The sequence below is a fragment of the Hemitrygon akajei genome, chromosome 8 (assembly GCF_048418815.1).
Source record: "Hemitrygon akajei chromosome 8, sHemAka1.3, whole genome shotgun sequence".
Taxonomy (NCBI): domain Eukaryota; kingdom Metazoa; phylum Chordata; class Chondrichthyes; order Myliobatiformes; family Dasyatidae; genus Hemitrygon; species Hemitrygon akajei.
This window is the reverse complement of record NC_133131.1, coordinates 139271014-139285701: the sequence shown is the minus strand read 5'-3', so window position 1 is coordinate 139285701 and position 14688 is coordinate 139271014. Positions and strand designations below refer to the sequence as shown.

The window sequence follows — 14688 nt, the reverse complement described above, 5'->3', positions numbered from 1 at the left end:
TGTGGTGAAAAAAAAATAAAAAAAGGGGGAAATGTTGAAATTAGAATGATTATTAGAAAACTTTTGGCTAATTTATTTACAGTCCCCTTAATTGTTCATAATCAATGTTCTAAAATGCAAGAGTTGTTGAAATCAAACATCTACTCAGGATACATTAGACCTTGGATCTTTTGGCGTCACACCTGTGATATCATCTACTTGGTTCCTTTCATGTATTCTACAGTGGCAAATTTTGCAAATGTTTTGACTTCAAAACAACTTGATTTAAATCAGGATGATATAAACAACATCTCAGCAATTTTCCAAAGCACTTGCACTGGTTTCTGCACACATTAGAGTTAAACCTAAGTGCTTGCAAATGTGCTAGGTTGCACAAATGTGCGATTCAAAGCAAGAAAAATCCAATTCTGAACAAAGCTCAACATGCAAATATGAAGTGGGAACCAGGAAATCTTATCAGTGTGTCCAATATATTTATTAAAAACCAAAGTTATTGATGTTGACATTGTAAATATGCAGAATCCTTTTAATAATTCAACAGATGAAGATTCAAGGTCATCAGTTCCCAAGGAGCTGCTCTATGGCAAGATGGCAATTCTTGCAGGTTATCCTCACCTCGGACTACAAATAATTTGGTGTAGGGAACAGATATTCAAAATGAAATCAATAGCCAAAAGGAAAAAATAAATTCACATAAGATTCCTGTTTTCCTACAGAATACCAAAGTTATATTAATATTTCTGAAAATAAGTTAGAAAATAAACTTCAAAGTTTGCATGCCTTCAGACGTTTAGAAAACATTATATTGGTTATATTATGATCACCATAAATTAGAAATCCAACATCTGTTTGTTCCCATATGATTATATTATTTTGAGGAACAGAATATTTACCCCAACATTCAATAAAACCTTGACCGAGTTCTTTCCACAAATTTCATCTTTTCATACTATCCCAATGCCACTGATTTCACAAGCAAAATACATTTAAGCTCAAAGCACTGTTTTAAAAACACTTTGATGACAAACCACTAATTCACTTTCTAACAGAGAAAATACCAAAGAAACAAAACCACTTGCAGTGATTAAATTTCGCAATTCAGTTCTAAAGCATAAAACCCTTGATGTGACACAATAACCCCAATAAATTGACTCTAGTTGGGACAGCTTCCCAGCGTCAATTCTAGGAGCTGCAAATTTCAGTGAAATCATCTATCATTGCTCTACGTGTGTGAAAAATATAATCTAAGTGCACTCAGTCTCACCTCAAAAGGCAACCTCCTATTCCAACAATCAGTCTAGTGACTCTGTTGCACCCCCAACTCATGCAAGCATCCATATCCTTCCTCAGATTAACAGATTAAAGCTATCCTCAATTGTATAATTACTCTCTAAATCAAATCCTTAACAAAACTTTATATACAATTTTCTTTTCTGTCTCCTGCACCTGCACAGCAACTTTCCACCACACCTCAAATAACTAAGGCCCTTCTGAGTCTCAAACCATTTAAAAAGATCCTCCCAGCTCACAAATTAGCTTTACACTGTTCACAATTCCATTACAACACAATCTATGCAAATTCAAAGGATTCAGTGAATTTTGCATGCTAAATGAACCCTATGAAAAGAAATTTGACAGAATGCTATTTTAATCTTAACTAGCCTATTACTTACTTCCACTTGTAAACCCACTGCCAGTAGTTGCTTGTTGCAAGATTTCCCTTCTGTAATCGCGATCTCTTGGGAAGCTGTTAACAACCCCAACTTTACTTGCTTCTTTTTGCCGTTGCTCTCTGCAGACAAAAAAAAGTTAATATTGTAACCCACTGAAGACAACTTCATTGACTAGATAAAATTCTGAAAAACTAAACTTGCACCTTTCAATCCATTCTTTGGGTTTCTCCCACTGAGATACTTCTGTCCTGCAGTTGTAGTAGTATTTTTTGCCTGAAGAGCTGATGTGCTCTGACCAGTCATCAGCTGGTTCATAAGGCTATATCAAGACAAAAAAAAGTTATATCAAAAAAACAAAACATAGATTAAGGCAAGTTATCTAAATGGATCAGTGCATAGCAAATCAATTATTATTTCTATCACAATAAGCAATGGCACAAATCCAAAGCAGCTGAAATTACAGTTAGTTTCCCATTTAAATCCACCTGATTTAATAGTATCTTCAGTTTTCATAACTCTTGATGAAATGACAAGAATAAAAATAACAATTATTCAATAGTGCACAAAATCCATTTAATTACACAGACTGCCTTTTCCACAGAAGAGATTTTTGTGTTTCATACAAAAGAACTTGGTAATACCTGGCACTGTCATTTAGAAAGTCAACAGAATAGCTCCAACTGTAAAACAAATGCCACGGACAGCAGCTATGGCAGCTTGGCCCAGTTGGCAGCACACAACTCACAGTTAGAGTCTGAGAGCATGGAACTTGAGCACATAATCCAGGTTGACAGTTTGTGTAACACTGAGAGAACACTGCATGCAAATTGTGACTTCTGAAAATTGTGATAAATCTGAAAGGTTATGCAAGATATCAAGGGATAACCTTAAAGAACCACATAGCATCCTAATCAAAGCTCCTCTTTCAAACCAAGTTGACTAATTATTACAAACACAACATACAAAGTTCTGGAGGAACTCAGCAGGTCAGGCAGCATGCATGGAAATGAATAAACAAGTCAACATTTTGGGCTGTGTCCCTTCTTCAGGACTGGAAAGAAAGGGGGAAAAATGCCCAGAATAAAAAGGTTGGGGAGAAGAAGTAGTACAAGCTGTAAGTTGATAGGTAAAGCCAGGTGGGTGGGGAGGGTGAATGAAGCTAGCAGGTGATAGGTGGAAAAGGTAAAGGGCTAGAGAAGAACAAATTTGATAGGAGAGTAGAATGGACCATGGGAGAAAGGGAAGATGGAAGGGCACCAGGGGATATAAACCTTATTCAAATTATATTACATTGATAAGACCAACCACTGATCCACAACTATGATCTGACTGAAAAGTACGAATACAATTCAGAATTGTCCAAAGCTAACAAAAGAGGTAGGCTTAGTGAGCAATGTGTGGTGGTAAAGGGAACATGCACAAGAGGAAGACAGCACAAGGGCAACCACTTGAGAGGGGGAGAGGAAGATCAAGCGAGCACACTCGAGAGAGAATTTATCAAAATTCAAATAATTGTCAGCTATCTTAACCTTTAAGAAATTTAATCTCAAAATATAAAAATAATACAACTTGAACATTCTGTGGACATACAAGCCGAATTACTAAATATAAGCTTTAAAATTTATATTTTACAAAATACTTCAGATATGAAATGTAAACTTTTCAGTCTTCAATAAAAGTCCTATTATACAATTCACTACAGTGGAAGGACAATCTATTCCAGAAATAATACTCTGAAACACAATTTTGTTCTGCGGGTCTATATTCAGCCAGTAAACTTGTCCATTTTGTATGCAAGTCTATTTTCACATACGCATCAAAATGATAGCACAAAGTTTGAGGTTACACGTTTAAAACACAAAAGTACTGTCCATTGCCTTTTATTCTGCATGCTACAAAATATCAAATTCTCATGGTTTGTATCAGATAGGAAAGATGCTATAACCAGTTTCATGCATGAAAATATATGAAGGCCATATTTTGCTTGTTCAAATTCTATCAAGTTTACACATACCATCATTTTTGTTTCTGAAATGAGCATAAACACTTCAAATATCACCTGCAATATTTTTGACATTTTGTAATTTAACACATATTGTTTACATTAATATTTCTCTCAGTGCAGTTCAACATTTAATAGCAAAAACATTTAAGTTTAGAGCTTCACTCTTACATTCTGATTCATTTCAAATAATTGCACCATTCAGGGCATTACATGGAATTATGTATTATCAATATATTTTTTAAAAAGACTGCTTCCTGTAAGATTATGGTATACTACATGAAAACATGAGATTTAAAAAAAATTCAGATTTACTCTACCCACATATTTTAGGCCTCATGAATGAATGAAATTACCTGATTTTGCAATAATACATGTATAAAGAAAAACCTTTGCAACACACTCAAAATGCTGGTGGAACTCAGCAGGCCAGACAGCATCTATGGAAAAAAGAACAATCTATGTTTCGGGCCGAAACCCTGGAAACATCGATTGTACTTTTTTCCATTGATGCTTTCTGGCCTACTGAGGTCCTCAAGCATTTTGTGTGTGCTACTCAAATTTCCAGCATCTGCAGATTTTTTTCGTTTGTGAAAGAAAAACTTTTTAGCATTTTACCAAATGATTATCTTCCTTAACCCAAGGATTGCTTGCTCCATTCCTCCTCTAAAAAGTAATTTATGAAACATTCCTTTGCAATTAATGTTGAACAGAAGTAACCTGTATTACTGTACAGATTCCAGGAACATGGCCATACTGAATGAACTTTATTCCCACAGAAAATTAAAGAAAAATAATTCAATATATAAAAATAGCATTGATTTGCAAAAATATCTATATCTTTTGTTCTATCAGACACAAAGTAAGTGACTTCCTGGTTATTAATAGACTGCACTGAGAGCCAGTAAGTATGTAATTACAATGCAAAATGTCTACCTCGGGTAACAAACAATATTAAAACTATCGGCAGTTTCAAGGAAATAATTCTACATTGAAATATTTGCACATGCTTATTAGAATATAGTAATGCAGCTGTCAAAAAGATTCCTAGCATTAGATACTTAAAAGCATTTCAATGCATACAAAGGGAATTACGACCAGTAGTCACATTATCCTGCAGAAGTACGTTATTTTCCATTGCTTTCATTGTGCAAATCCAATTTAGTGTCCAGTTAGTGAAAGAAACTAAAAATGTGTTAACCCTCAATTCTTAACAGATTACAAAATTCAAAATTTTACAAAATTTCTGTTACATCATTCTGCATTGACAAATCAAAACAAAGCAAATTTCCAGCCTTGAGTCACGTCCAGCTGTCATAATTTAATTTTCTGAGGCTGAAATATAAAATTCCTAATATGTTAGTGAAAGACATAGATTAAGGAAATGTGGAAGAAATACTTACTGCATCTGAAGCTTTACTTGGATTGTTACTAGGATTAGAAGAATGTGAATTTGAGCTATGATGAGTACTGTTATTATGTGAATTCTCCTGTGGAGAATAGCTGGTCCCTGAAATAAATACAGTACATCTATTACACATATACATAAACATAATACACTAAGTAAATTAACCAGAGTCAACTAATTTAAAATATACTTCTTTGAACAAAATGGTCTTGTTTCAGCAAAGATTAGGTGATTTTTCATCATTCCTAAAGTTATGCCTTCCCAGCAGCCCCATCACCACACCATCCAAAAACAAATCAATTCCTTCCTATGTTAATAATAATAATTCAACACCCTCGAGGAAATAGTCTTATTGGAAATTACTAGATAATCAAGATGCACATTTCCAGCTGGGTTTATCTGACAGCAATCAGAAGCTCGAGTCTTGCCTAATCTTTCACCTCTGAAACCACAGTCTGCAGCCAACTGGAGTTCCTTACTTTGTTCATTACCTGATAGTTTAAAAAAAACCCAATTTAGAACAAATCATCTTTCAACCTTCCTTGTCACAGTTTCTCATTGCAGAAAGGCAACATCACAACCCAACCAAAGTGAAGGCAAGGCTAAGCAAAAATCAGGATGGCTCAGCAACTATATGCTACACAATCAGGATTTAGAGCATAACTCCAATTGACAATTTTCTACTGAACATTCAGTACAAAGAAAGTTATTTAAGAGCCAAAACTTTGCCACGGAAAGTACAAGTGATGATGAAAAATATTGCAGGGGAAAAAGGTTTGGTCCTTTCAGATATTATTGGAATAATGAAAAAATAATAATTGCAAAGGTCAGTGGAGTTTCAACTCAGACACTAGATTACATAAGAATCATCTCCCAGTTTCTTACTTCATCTCCTTCCTTTCCAGTCCTGATGAAGGGTCCCGGCCCAAAACATTGACTCTTTATTCATTTCCACAGGTGTAGCCTGACCTGCTGAGTTCTTCCAGCATTCTGTGTGTATTGCGCTGATTATGTTATAAGTTTGAATCCTAGATTTACAGTTCACAAATGTACTGAAAGTCCTTCAGAAATGTCAGGCTAACATATATTTTAAAACATCTTGAAATTTCTGTTATGTCTTGAACTAGTGCAGCCAAAAACTACCCAAACACTAATTCATGTTATCTATTAGATTTGCAGAATTCGACATGTTAACTAATAGTTCAAGATCTGAATCATTGTTTAGCTAATTTAAACTATGTCAACTTAAATACTACAAAATCCATCCTATACTGTGCTAAGAATGTCAACAGATTTAAATAAATTGAAGTTACATAATATTCAGGGAAGCAACTGCATTTACATCAAAGATCAATCATTAAACATGTCATTAGCTTAGAAGACTCTGATACATTAAATGTAATTTTGCTGTCAAAGTACTGACCATTTATAGGTCCAATTAATACACTGTCAGTGGAAAAATACAATTAATTTTACCACAGTGTAAAAAAATCTGCTTAAAAGTAATGATACTTCATATCCATTAAGGTCAGTATTTCTGTAGAAAGGAAAATGACAGCAAGTTACTATTCTTCAGATAATTCCAGGAAGTGAAGGGCAGTCACAAGGTATACAACCTTTCTAAATTTTCAATCAGGGAATCTTGCAAAATTTACTTCACTATGTACCCTAAACGAAGAGAAAAGGGCATAGCTTCCAAAATCTCCTATATTGACTTCTAGCAGTAGAAAACACCAACTGTTTTTCAATGATGCTGTAATTCATGAAAAATGCTGCCAATATATTTGTGTATACAAACATGAAGAACTAGAAATGTGACCCATCTACTGAATATACAGTAAACATTCAATGAAGCTTAAAAAAGCCAAACCAAAGTAACCCACTGATAGCTTCAGTCAATGCACATAAGGGTTGTGAAGTATAAAAATATGATTTTTATTCTGTTCTATAAAATCCTATAGCAATAACAAGTACTGCATTAATGATGCTTTCGTGCTTAGAACATAATGCAGGGCCAAAATCTTTCATGCAATTGTTCTTGAAACTCCTCTGACACTGCTCAGAGTCCTTACTGTGAGTGGAATTAGTCTCAGTAGCAATTTCCCCAAATGCATTTTCAGAGCATTCAAAAATAAAACTAAGTTTGTTGAATTCAAAACGACAATGAATTATTTATTTGGATGTTTCCAGTCTTCAGTTAAAACTTTGACATGGCAAGTTTAGTAGCTGATCCAAATAAGTATTTGTAACTGTCACTGAGATATTGGATTAATCCTTCAGGAAGTCATATCTAAATAGTTTGTAAAAGCAAAGTTTAGCAATTCTAACAAAGACATGTTTCCCACAACAGAGCAAGCAAAATGTAATATGGTATACAGAAGAGTGTGAATTGCTGTAATGCAGGATAACTTACCTCCGTCTCGCTCTCTGGCTCGATGTGAGTGCACAGTTTTACTCTTATGTCCTGTATTATCACTATGTTTAGTTTCAGGGCTGTTAGAACGGCGTAGCATCTTACAGGGTGGTGATGGATCTCCCGATTCTCTAGTTTTGTCATGACGATGATCACTGCTGCTTGTGTGACTCTTTGATGGGTATTTAAGAGTCTGAAATAGAAATGTAATGAAATAGAGATTATTTGGGACAAACATGAAGTAATTCACCTGATATTCAGGGTCTGCATCTTACAAACAGAAGTTCCATGAATTTCCTAATGTGTTTGGCAGGTGAAAAATGTCAAGTAAACATAGCCCACCCTTGGTTTTAATTAACTAGATAAGACTGACAGTATAAAATTACCATGCTACCATGGCATTTTCCCATGTTTTCTTTGAAATAACTATCTGCCCTCAGAATTACACTTATTTTAAGTATTAAAAAAATAAAAGAGGGCATGAGTCCCAATCTACAATTTTTAATAAAATAATTGTGGAATCCTAAGTATCTTAAGAAATGACAAATGCCTAAAATTATATTTAAGACAATAGAAAATATATTTCTTCTTTTATAAGCTTAGGAGGTAAAGAACATTTGCAGATAGAAACCTATAGATTGGGCCTAGCGATCGTTCAGAATCTATTTACATGTCCGACGAACTCAAAACTAAACTGAAGCTACAAAAGTCAACGGAATCAAAATCTGACAAATGGAAGTATAATTATCGGTTGAAAGTTTAAAACGATATGCTGTTTTATTTTCCTCTTCTTACGATCTTGTTGTGGACTGTTGAGGCCTGTTTGAGACGCACAAGCCTTCGTTAAAGTAAATGCAATTCGTTTCACTCTATGCGAAATATACCTGATAGGGCTGGGATTCCCTCCTGTCGTGACACCTGCAGAAAGAAAAGCACAAAATAAACAGATCAGGAGTACTACTCAACATTTTGCATAAACTTTTAAATAGAAACACGGTAAATATGTATATATTTTTGAGAACCTTCCCCAGAGTAAAATGGTCACCAGAAGGGGAGGAAATTCATTTCCTCAAGTTTTCACTTATTTTGGTTTCCAACAAAAATGGCGGATTGTCAAAAGAGAAAAGAAATTCAGAAGAGGGGGAAAAAGAGATTTTAAGAATATCAAAAAAAAACTGAATATTTTACCCATCATTGAGTCTCGGTTGTTTCCTTGCATACATTACCATCAATGCTGTTGTGTGTGGAGTGGATCAAAAGCTAAATTAGATATTTTTTTCTGAAGGGGACACAAATATACAGAAAAACGAACCCTTCCTCTATTTTAACCAGGAAAGAGACTACCAACTCTCGGGATCCATCTCACACACACAAACCAACACTGAGGAGGACGAGGCCCATACTACATACGGGTAACGCGTCAGCGATCGGTAACAGCTGACCCTCCCGCCGACGATCGGATCTTTCCGGAAACCTTTCGTGACTTTCCGCTCAGCGGCCAGCGCAAAGTAAACCGTTGCGGACCACGAGAGAAACACAAGAATAGAACACTTCGCTTACGTTTTTACGCCTGTTTGTAATTTTGTGAGCTTTTCAAATTTTTTTTTAAAAAAACTCAACACTGGGAGGGGTCACGTGACGGAGTTGCGCTGCGAAGACATGTTTTTCAACAGAAAAAATCGGGTCGTTGGAGAAGAGGCTGCGGCTTAGAAAGCCGTTATCAAATTAGTGGTTGGAAACAAAGGGACAAAAAATATGAAGGGTAAATACAGATACTAAGTGGGAATGGGGAGGTGAAGTTATGTGCATGATGGATGTACTGTCGTCTGGGGTGCGCCAGGGATAATGGCTGGTTAGGCCTACAGGATGTTCATGGTCTGTAAAATGTGCGTCACCTTGAAAATAAACAGCCGGGTTATGTATATGCAAGGATTTTCTGATTCGTTTCGTGTAGTTTTGGCATTTCTTGCTGGTTAAAAGTATATATAATTGCATGCCTTTAGTTTTTCGTACAGGGTTGATGCGAATTATTTATCAAAATAAACAAAACTCGGATTCGACGTTGGCTCACGATGTTGTACTGAAGAAAAGATTTGCATTTTCAGCAATTTACTGATGCTCAGTTAAAGATTTTGTCAAACGAAATGTTTCGCTAGTATTCAGTATTCCATGTGAATAGGATATTTTCGACGTGAGAATTATTGGTTGCAGTATAAAATTATTACGAATTTCCTGTACCATGTTGGTGTGCATAATTTTATTTGAAGTTAAGCAATATATAAATTTTAAATACTCTCTGGAAATTCTGGCTATAGAGAAGCAAAAAGAGAAATAAAAGTTACAAATTTTGGAAGTCACACTTTTTTTTTGTCTTGTGCCTCTTGCTAAACATTAATTTGAAATCTGCAATTAGTGTTATGTATGAAAAGTAAGCCCCAACGGAGTGTCGTGCTTGTAACTCCAACAAACGTATTTCTGTAATTATTGTTCTGCATATCATTTCGAAAAGAAAATTCAGCATAGTGAGAAGGTTTTCGATGGAAAATTTATTCCAAAGTAATTAATAAATTATTCATGATCGTAACTTGGATTAGATCAGAATGACATAACTCTCACCTTTGCCTGTAAAAGCTGCTTGCAGGAACCTGGTAGCCCTGTTGTTTTGTACAAATGTATCAATGTTTTGCTTTGGTATTCATGCAGTTCTATTTTCTCTGATGTAATTTTAAAATCTCTACTAATTTGCATGTAACATCTACAGCTGAACACATATTTGAGCCCCTGGTATATTTTCCATTCCTTTCAGTAAGTTGTGTCTGTTCCTTATTTATATTGTCAAAGTGTATTATCTCTGCACTCCATAAATAAAATAATTCATTGTTGCTACAGTACAATTCTCAAGACCCTTACAGATGATCAGAGTGGAGAAAAGATGGTGTGCCTGGTTTGTTTCATTAGGGATATGGATATTTCTGTCAGGGCGATCTTTAATTTTCATTCTGTATATAGCCTAGGGAGCTGTTTGTTGAAACTGGATTCCTGGTTACATCATGAGGGCATGTTAAAGAGTTTGTGTCAAGTGTCAAGTTAGCCATAACCAAACAAGGACAAAGGATATTAAAGAGCAGCAATAATGATAATTTACAAACTATATGGGCACTTTTACTGAACCATTGTTTTAAAAAAAAAAGTGAAGCCTATTTCTTAGATTACTGGATTGTATTTGTACGTGTTCCCTGGATTACTACTAGAAAATTCTAACTGCATCGTTGAGATATTTAAAAGATTAGAGTGCAGGATAAGCAGACGGGTGGAGTTCTGAGTGAATGCAGAACAGACTGAGTTTGCAGCACATGAATGCATGCACAGGTGCCTGGAAATAAGTTTTTCATTTTACTTGTACACATGACATTAAATCTGATTGTGATTTATAGCAACTAATAGGTGTGAAACAGCACTGGGATTGGAAGAAAACGTGGAAGATAACTGTAATCATTTTCAAAACAGTAGAATGAACTTGGTAAAGTTGGTGTTGAAGTGATAAACTTTGATATAGGTACAATATTCTTGGAGTGGGCCAGTATAAAGTGGGAGGCTTTGGCTCACCGGGCTTAGGCAAGATCAGGCTGGGTGAGGTAAGTATCTGGTAAGTTTCTTCTTGTTGTTCATTCCTCGTCTGTCAGGGAACAATTAGTGCAGTGAAAATGGCTCCAGGGGCTGTGTTGTGTTCTTTGAGATGTGGGAATTCAGGGAGATACCATCCTCCCAGATAACCACTTCTGCACTAGGCACACTGAGGTGCAGCGATTCAGAACGCGTTAAGGAATAGGAGCTACAGTCTCATTCGGGAGACTGAGAAAATGATAGGACTAACAGGGAGGTAGTTGCCCTAGGTTGCAGGAAGCAGGTAACTGGGTGGCTGTCAGGAGAAGAAAGGGAAATGGGTGGTCAGTACAGAGTGGTTGTTCGCCTCAATAATAAGAACACTGTCTTTGGATACTGTTCAGAGAGACGACCTACTGGAGATGGGGTGTGGGTTTGGAGGCCACAGTGACAGCGAGCAGTCTGGCATTGTGGCTCAGAAGAGAGAGTTGCAGAGGACTGCAGTAGTGATTGGAGATTTCATAGTGGAATAGAGATGAGATTCTATGAAACTAATAGAAATACCCGGATGATATGTTGCCTCTCAGGTGCCAGGGTCAGGAATGTCTTGGATTGGGTCCACAGCATTCTGAAAGGGGAGGGGGAGCAGCCAGATTTCTTGGTACATACTGGCATGAATGACAAGTAGAAAAGGTGAGGAGCTCCTGAAGAGATTTAAGGGAACCAGGTAGAAAGCAGAAAAGCGGGACCTCTAAGGTAGTAATCTCAGGAATGCTGCTTGAGTGATGCATCGATGAGGGTAAGAATAGGAGCATTTGTCAGATAAATGTGCGGCTGAGGAACTAGTATAGGGGGTAGGGCTTCAGATTTATGGATCATTGGGGTCCCTTCTGGGGAAGGTACGATCTGTACAAAATGGACGGGTTATACCTGAACCCGAGGGGGGCCTATATCTGGGGGCAGGTTTGCCAGAGCTGTTCAGAAGGGTTTGAACTAATTTGGCGAAGGTGGGGTGGGGCTGGAGTGACAGGGAAGTAGTTTTACAAACACAGGCAGTGTCTAGTGAGACTAAGCAAGGACAGGCTGCTGATTGCAGTTAATGGGATGAATTGCAATGTAAAATGAGGACATAGTCAAAAAGAGTGAATACAGGACTGAAGGTGTTATATTTGAATGCATGGAGTATATGATTTAATGTAGGTAAACTTTAGCACAGAGAGATAGGCATTTATGATGTGGGCATTGCTGAATCATGCTGGAGAGATTATAACTGCGTGCTTAACATCCTTTGAAAAACGTGATGTATGATCAGAAGGTGTAGAATTGTGGGTAGAGCTAAAAAAAAAACTGCAAAGGGAAAAAGATCCTGATGGGAGTTGGATACAGACCTCCAAACAAGTAGTAAAGATGTGGGTTACAAGTTACAAAGGAAGGTAGAAAATGCATGTTGGATCCAAGAGGGGGAATTTGTAGAATCCCTACAAGGTGGCATTTTAGAGCAGCTTGTGGATGAGCCCACTAGCAGATTCCGAATTGGGTGTTATGCAATGAACTGGAATTTGATAGCTTAAGGTAAAGGAATTCTTAGGGACAGTGATCATAATATGATAGAATTCCCCCTGCAATTTGAGGAAAGGCAAAGCTTGATGTATCATCATTATAGCGGCGTAAAGGGAGTTAGAGGAATGAGAGAGGAGCTGGGCAGAGTTAATTAGGAGGGTACTCTAGCAGGGATGATGGCAGAGCAGCAATGGCTAGAGTTTCTGTGAGCAATTCGGGATAAATACATCCCAAAGAAGTAGTAGTACTGTATTCTAAAGGCAGGATGACATAACCATGACTGACAAAGGAAGTCAAAACAAACATAAAAGCTAAAGTGGGGGCATATAATAGAGCTTAGATGGAATACAAAGGTAAGCTAGCCAATAGTAAAGGGGATACCAAAAGTTTCTTCAGATACATATAGAGATAAGAGTAAATATCGGACTGCAGGAGAGGTAATAATGGGGGGGGGGCAAGGAAATGGCTTATGAGCAACTGTGGAAGACATGAGTGTTATGTCGAAAGTTCGAGAACGTCAGGGCAGAAGTGAAGTTGCCATTACTAGGGAGAAGTTACTTGGGGAACTGAAAGGTCTGAAGGTAGATAAATCACCTGAACCAGATGTTTGACACCCTTGGTTTTGAAAGAAGTGACGATTGTGGGGACATTAGTAATGATCTTTCAAGAATCGATAGATTCTGGCATGATTCCGGAGGACTGTAAAATTGCAAATGTCGCTCCAATCTTCAAGAAGGGAGAGAAGCAGAAGAAAGGAAATTATCAGCCAGTTAGCCTGACCTCAATGATTGAGAAGATGTTGGAGTTGATTGTGAAGGATGTTGTTTCAGCGTACTTGGAGGCATATGACAAAATAGGCCAAAATTAGTATGGTTTTCTTGAGGGAAAAAATTGCTTGACAAATCTGTTGGAATTGAAGAAATACCAAGCAGGGTTAACAATGGAGAATTGGTGGATGTAGTGTACTTGGATTTTCAAAAAAAAGTCCTTTAACTAAGTGCTGCACATGAGACCATGATGTTACAGGAAAGGTATCAGCATGTATAAAGCATTGGCTGATCGGCAGGAGACAGAGTGGGAATAAAGGGAGCCTTTTCTGGTTGCCAGCCAGTGACTAGTGGTGTTCCACAGAGGTCTTTGTTGTGACTGCTTTTTAAATTATTTGTCAATGATTTGGATGAGGGAATTGTTGGCTTTCTGGCCAAGTTTGTAGACAACAAGGTGGTTGGGCAGGTAGTGTTGAAGTAGAGAGGCTGCAGAAGGACTTTAGAAGGACAATTAGGTGAATGGGCAAAGAAGTGGTAGATGGTATAATGTTGGGAAGTGTATGGTCATGCACTTTGGTGGAAGAAATAAAAGTAGAATACTTACTAAATGGAGGGTGAATTCAAAAATCTGAGGTGCAAAAGGACTTGGGAGTCCTTGTGCTAGTTTCCTACAGGTTCATTTGTAGGGTTGATTTGATTGTGAGAATGTTAGCATTCGTTTCGAGAGGACTAAAATATAAAAACAAGGATGTAATGTTGAGGCTTTATAAAGCATTGGTGAGGCCTCATTTGGAGTATTGTGACCAATTTTGGGCCCCTTACTGAAGAAAGGCCATGCTGACATTGGAGAGCATTTAAAGGAGGCTCAGAAAAATGATTCTGGGATTGAAATGCTTATTATTTTGAGGAGTGTTTGATGTCTCTGGGCCTGTTCTCACCAGAATTTAGAAGAATGAGGAGTGATCTTGTTGAAACCTATTGTATGTTGAAAGGTCCCGACAGAGTGGATGTGGTCTCTTTAGAACTGAGATGAGGAATTTCTTTAGCCTGTGAGTGGTGAATCTGGAATTTGTTGCCACAGGCGACTGTGGAGGCCAAGTTATTGGGTACATTTAAGGCAGAGGTTGATAGTTGCTTGATAAGTCGGCATGAAGGGATACAGGGATGAGACAGGAAGATTAAGGCTGAGGGAAGTGGATCAGCCATGGCAGAGCAGACTTGGTGGCCCTAATGGCCTAATTCTGCTCCTAAATCTTATGGTC

At 37.2% G+C, this 14688-nt stretch overlaps 2 protein-coding genes across 4 annotated transcripts in view; one reads left to right on the top strand and one right to left on the bottom strand.

Moving 5' to 3' along the window:
• waca (WW domain containing adaptor with coiled-coil a) overlaps positions 1–8925 on the bottom strand; it is a 113330-nt gene extending 104405 nt beyond the window's left edge. Inside the window, exons 1-6 of one of the 2 annotated variants that reach the window (XM_073054738.1) lie at positions 8685–8925; positions 8381–8414; positions 7497–7689; positions 5079–5185; positions 1877–1992; positions 1674–1792 (exon numbers count right to left, since the gene is read on the bottom strand). In XM_073054738.1, coding sequence (XP_072910839.1) covers positions 1674–1792; positions 1877–1992; positions 5079–5185; positions 7497–7689; positions 8381–8414; positions 8685–8725 — 610 coding nt within the window. In that variant the 5' untranslated portion in view covers positions 8726–8925. The remainder of the gene's footprint in view (positions 1–1673; positions 1793–1876; positions 1993–5078; positions 5186–7496; positions 7690–8380; positions 8415–8684) is intronic. The other variant, XM_073054737.1, reaches the window with a different exon arrangement.
• A 215-nt stretch (positions 8926–9140) lies between these two features.
• mpp7a (MAGUK p55 scaffold protein 7a) overlaps positions 9141–14688 on the top strand; it is a 464536-nt gene continuing 458988 nt past the window's right edge. For both annotated transcript variants that reach the window (XM_073054744.1, XM_073054741.1), the window contains exon 1: positions 9141–9258. The gene's annotated coding sequence lies outside the window, so the exon portion shown is untranslated. The remainder of the gene's footprint in view (positions 9259–14688) is intronic.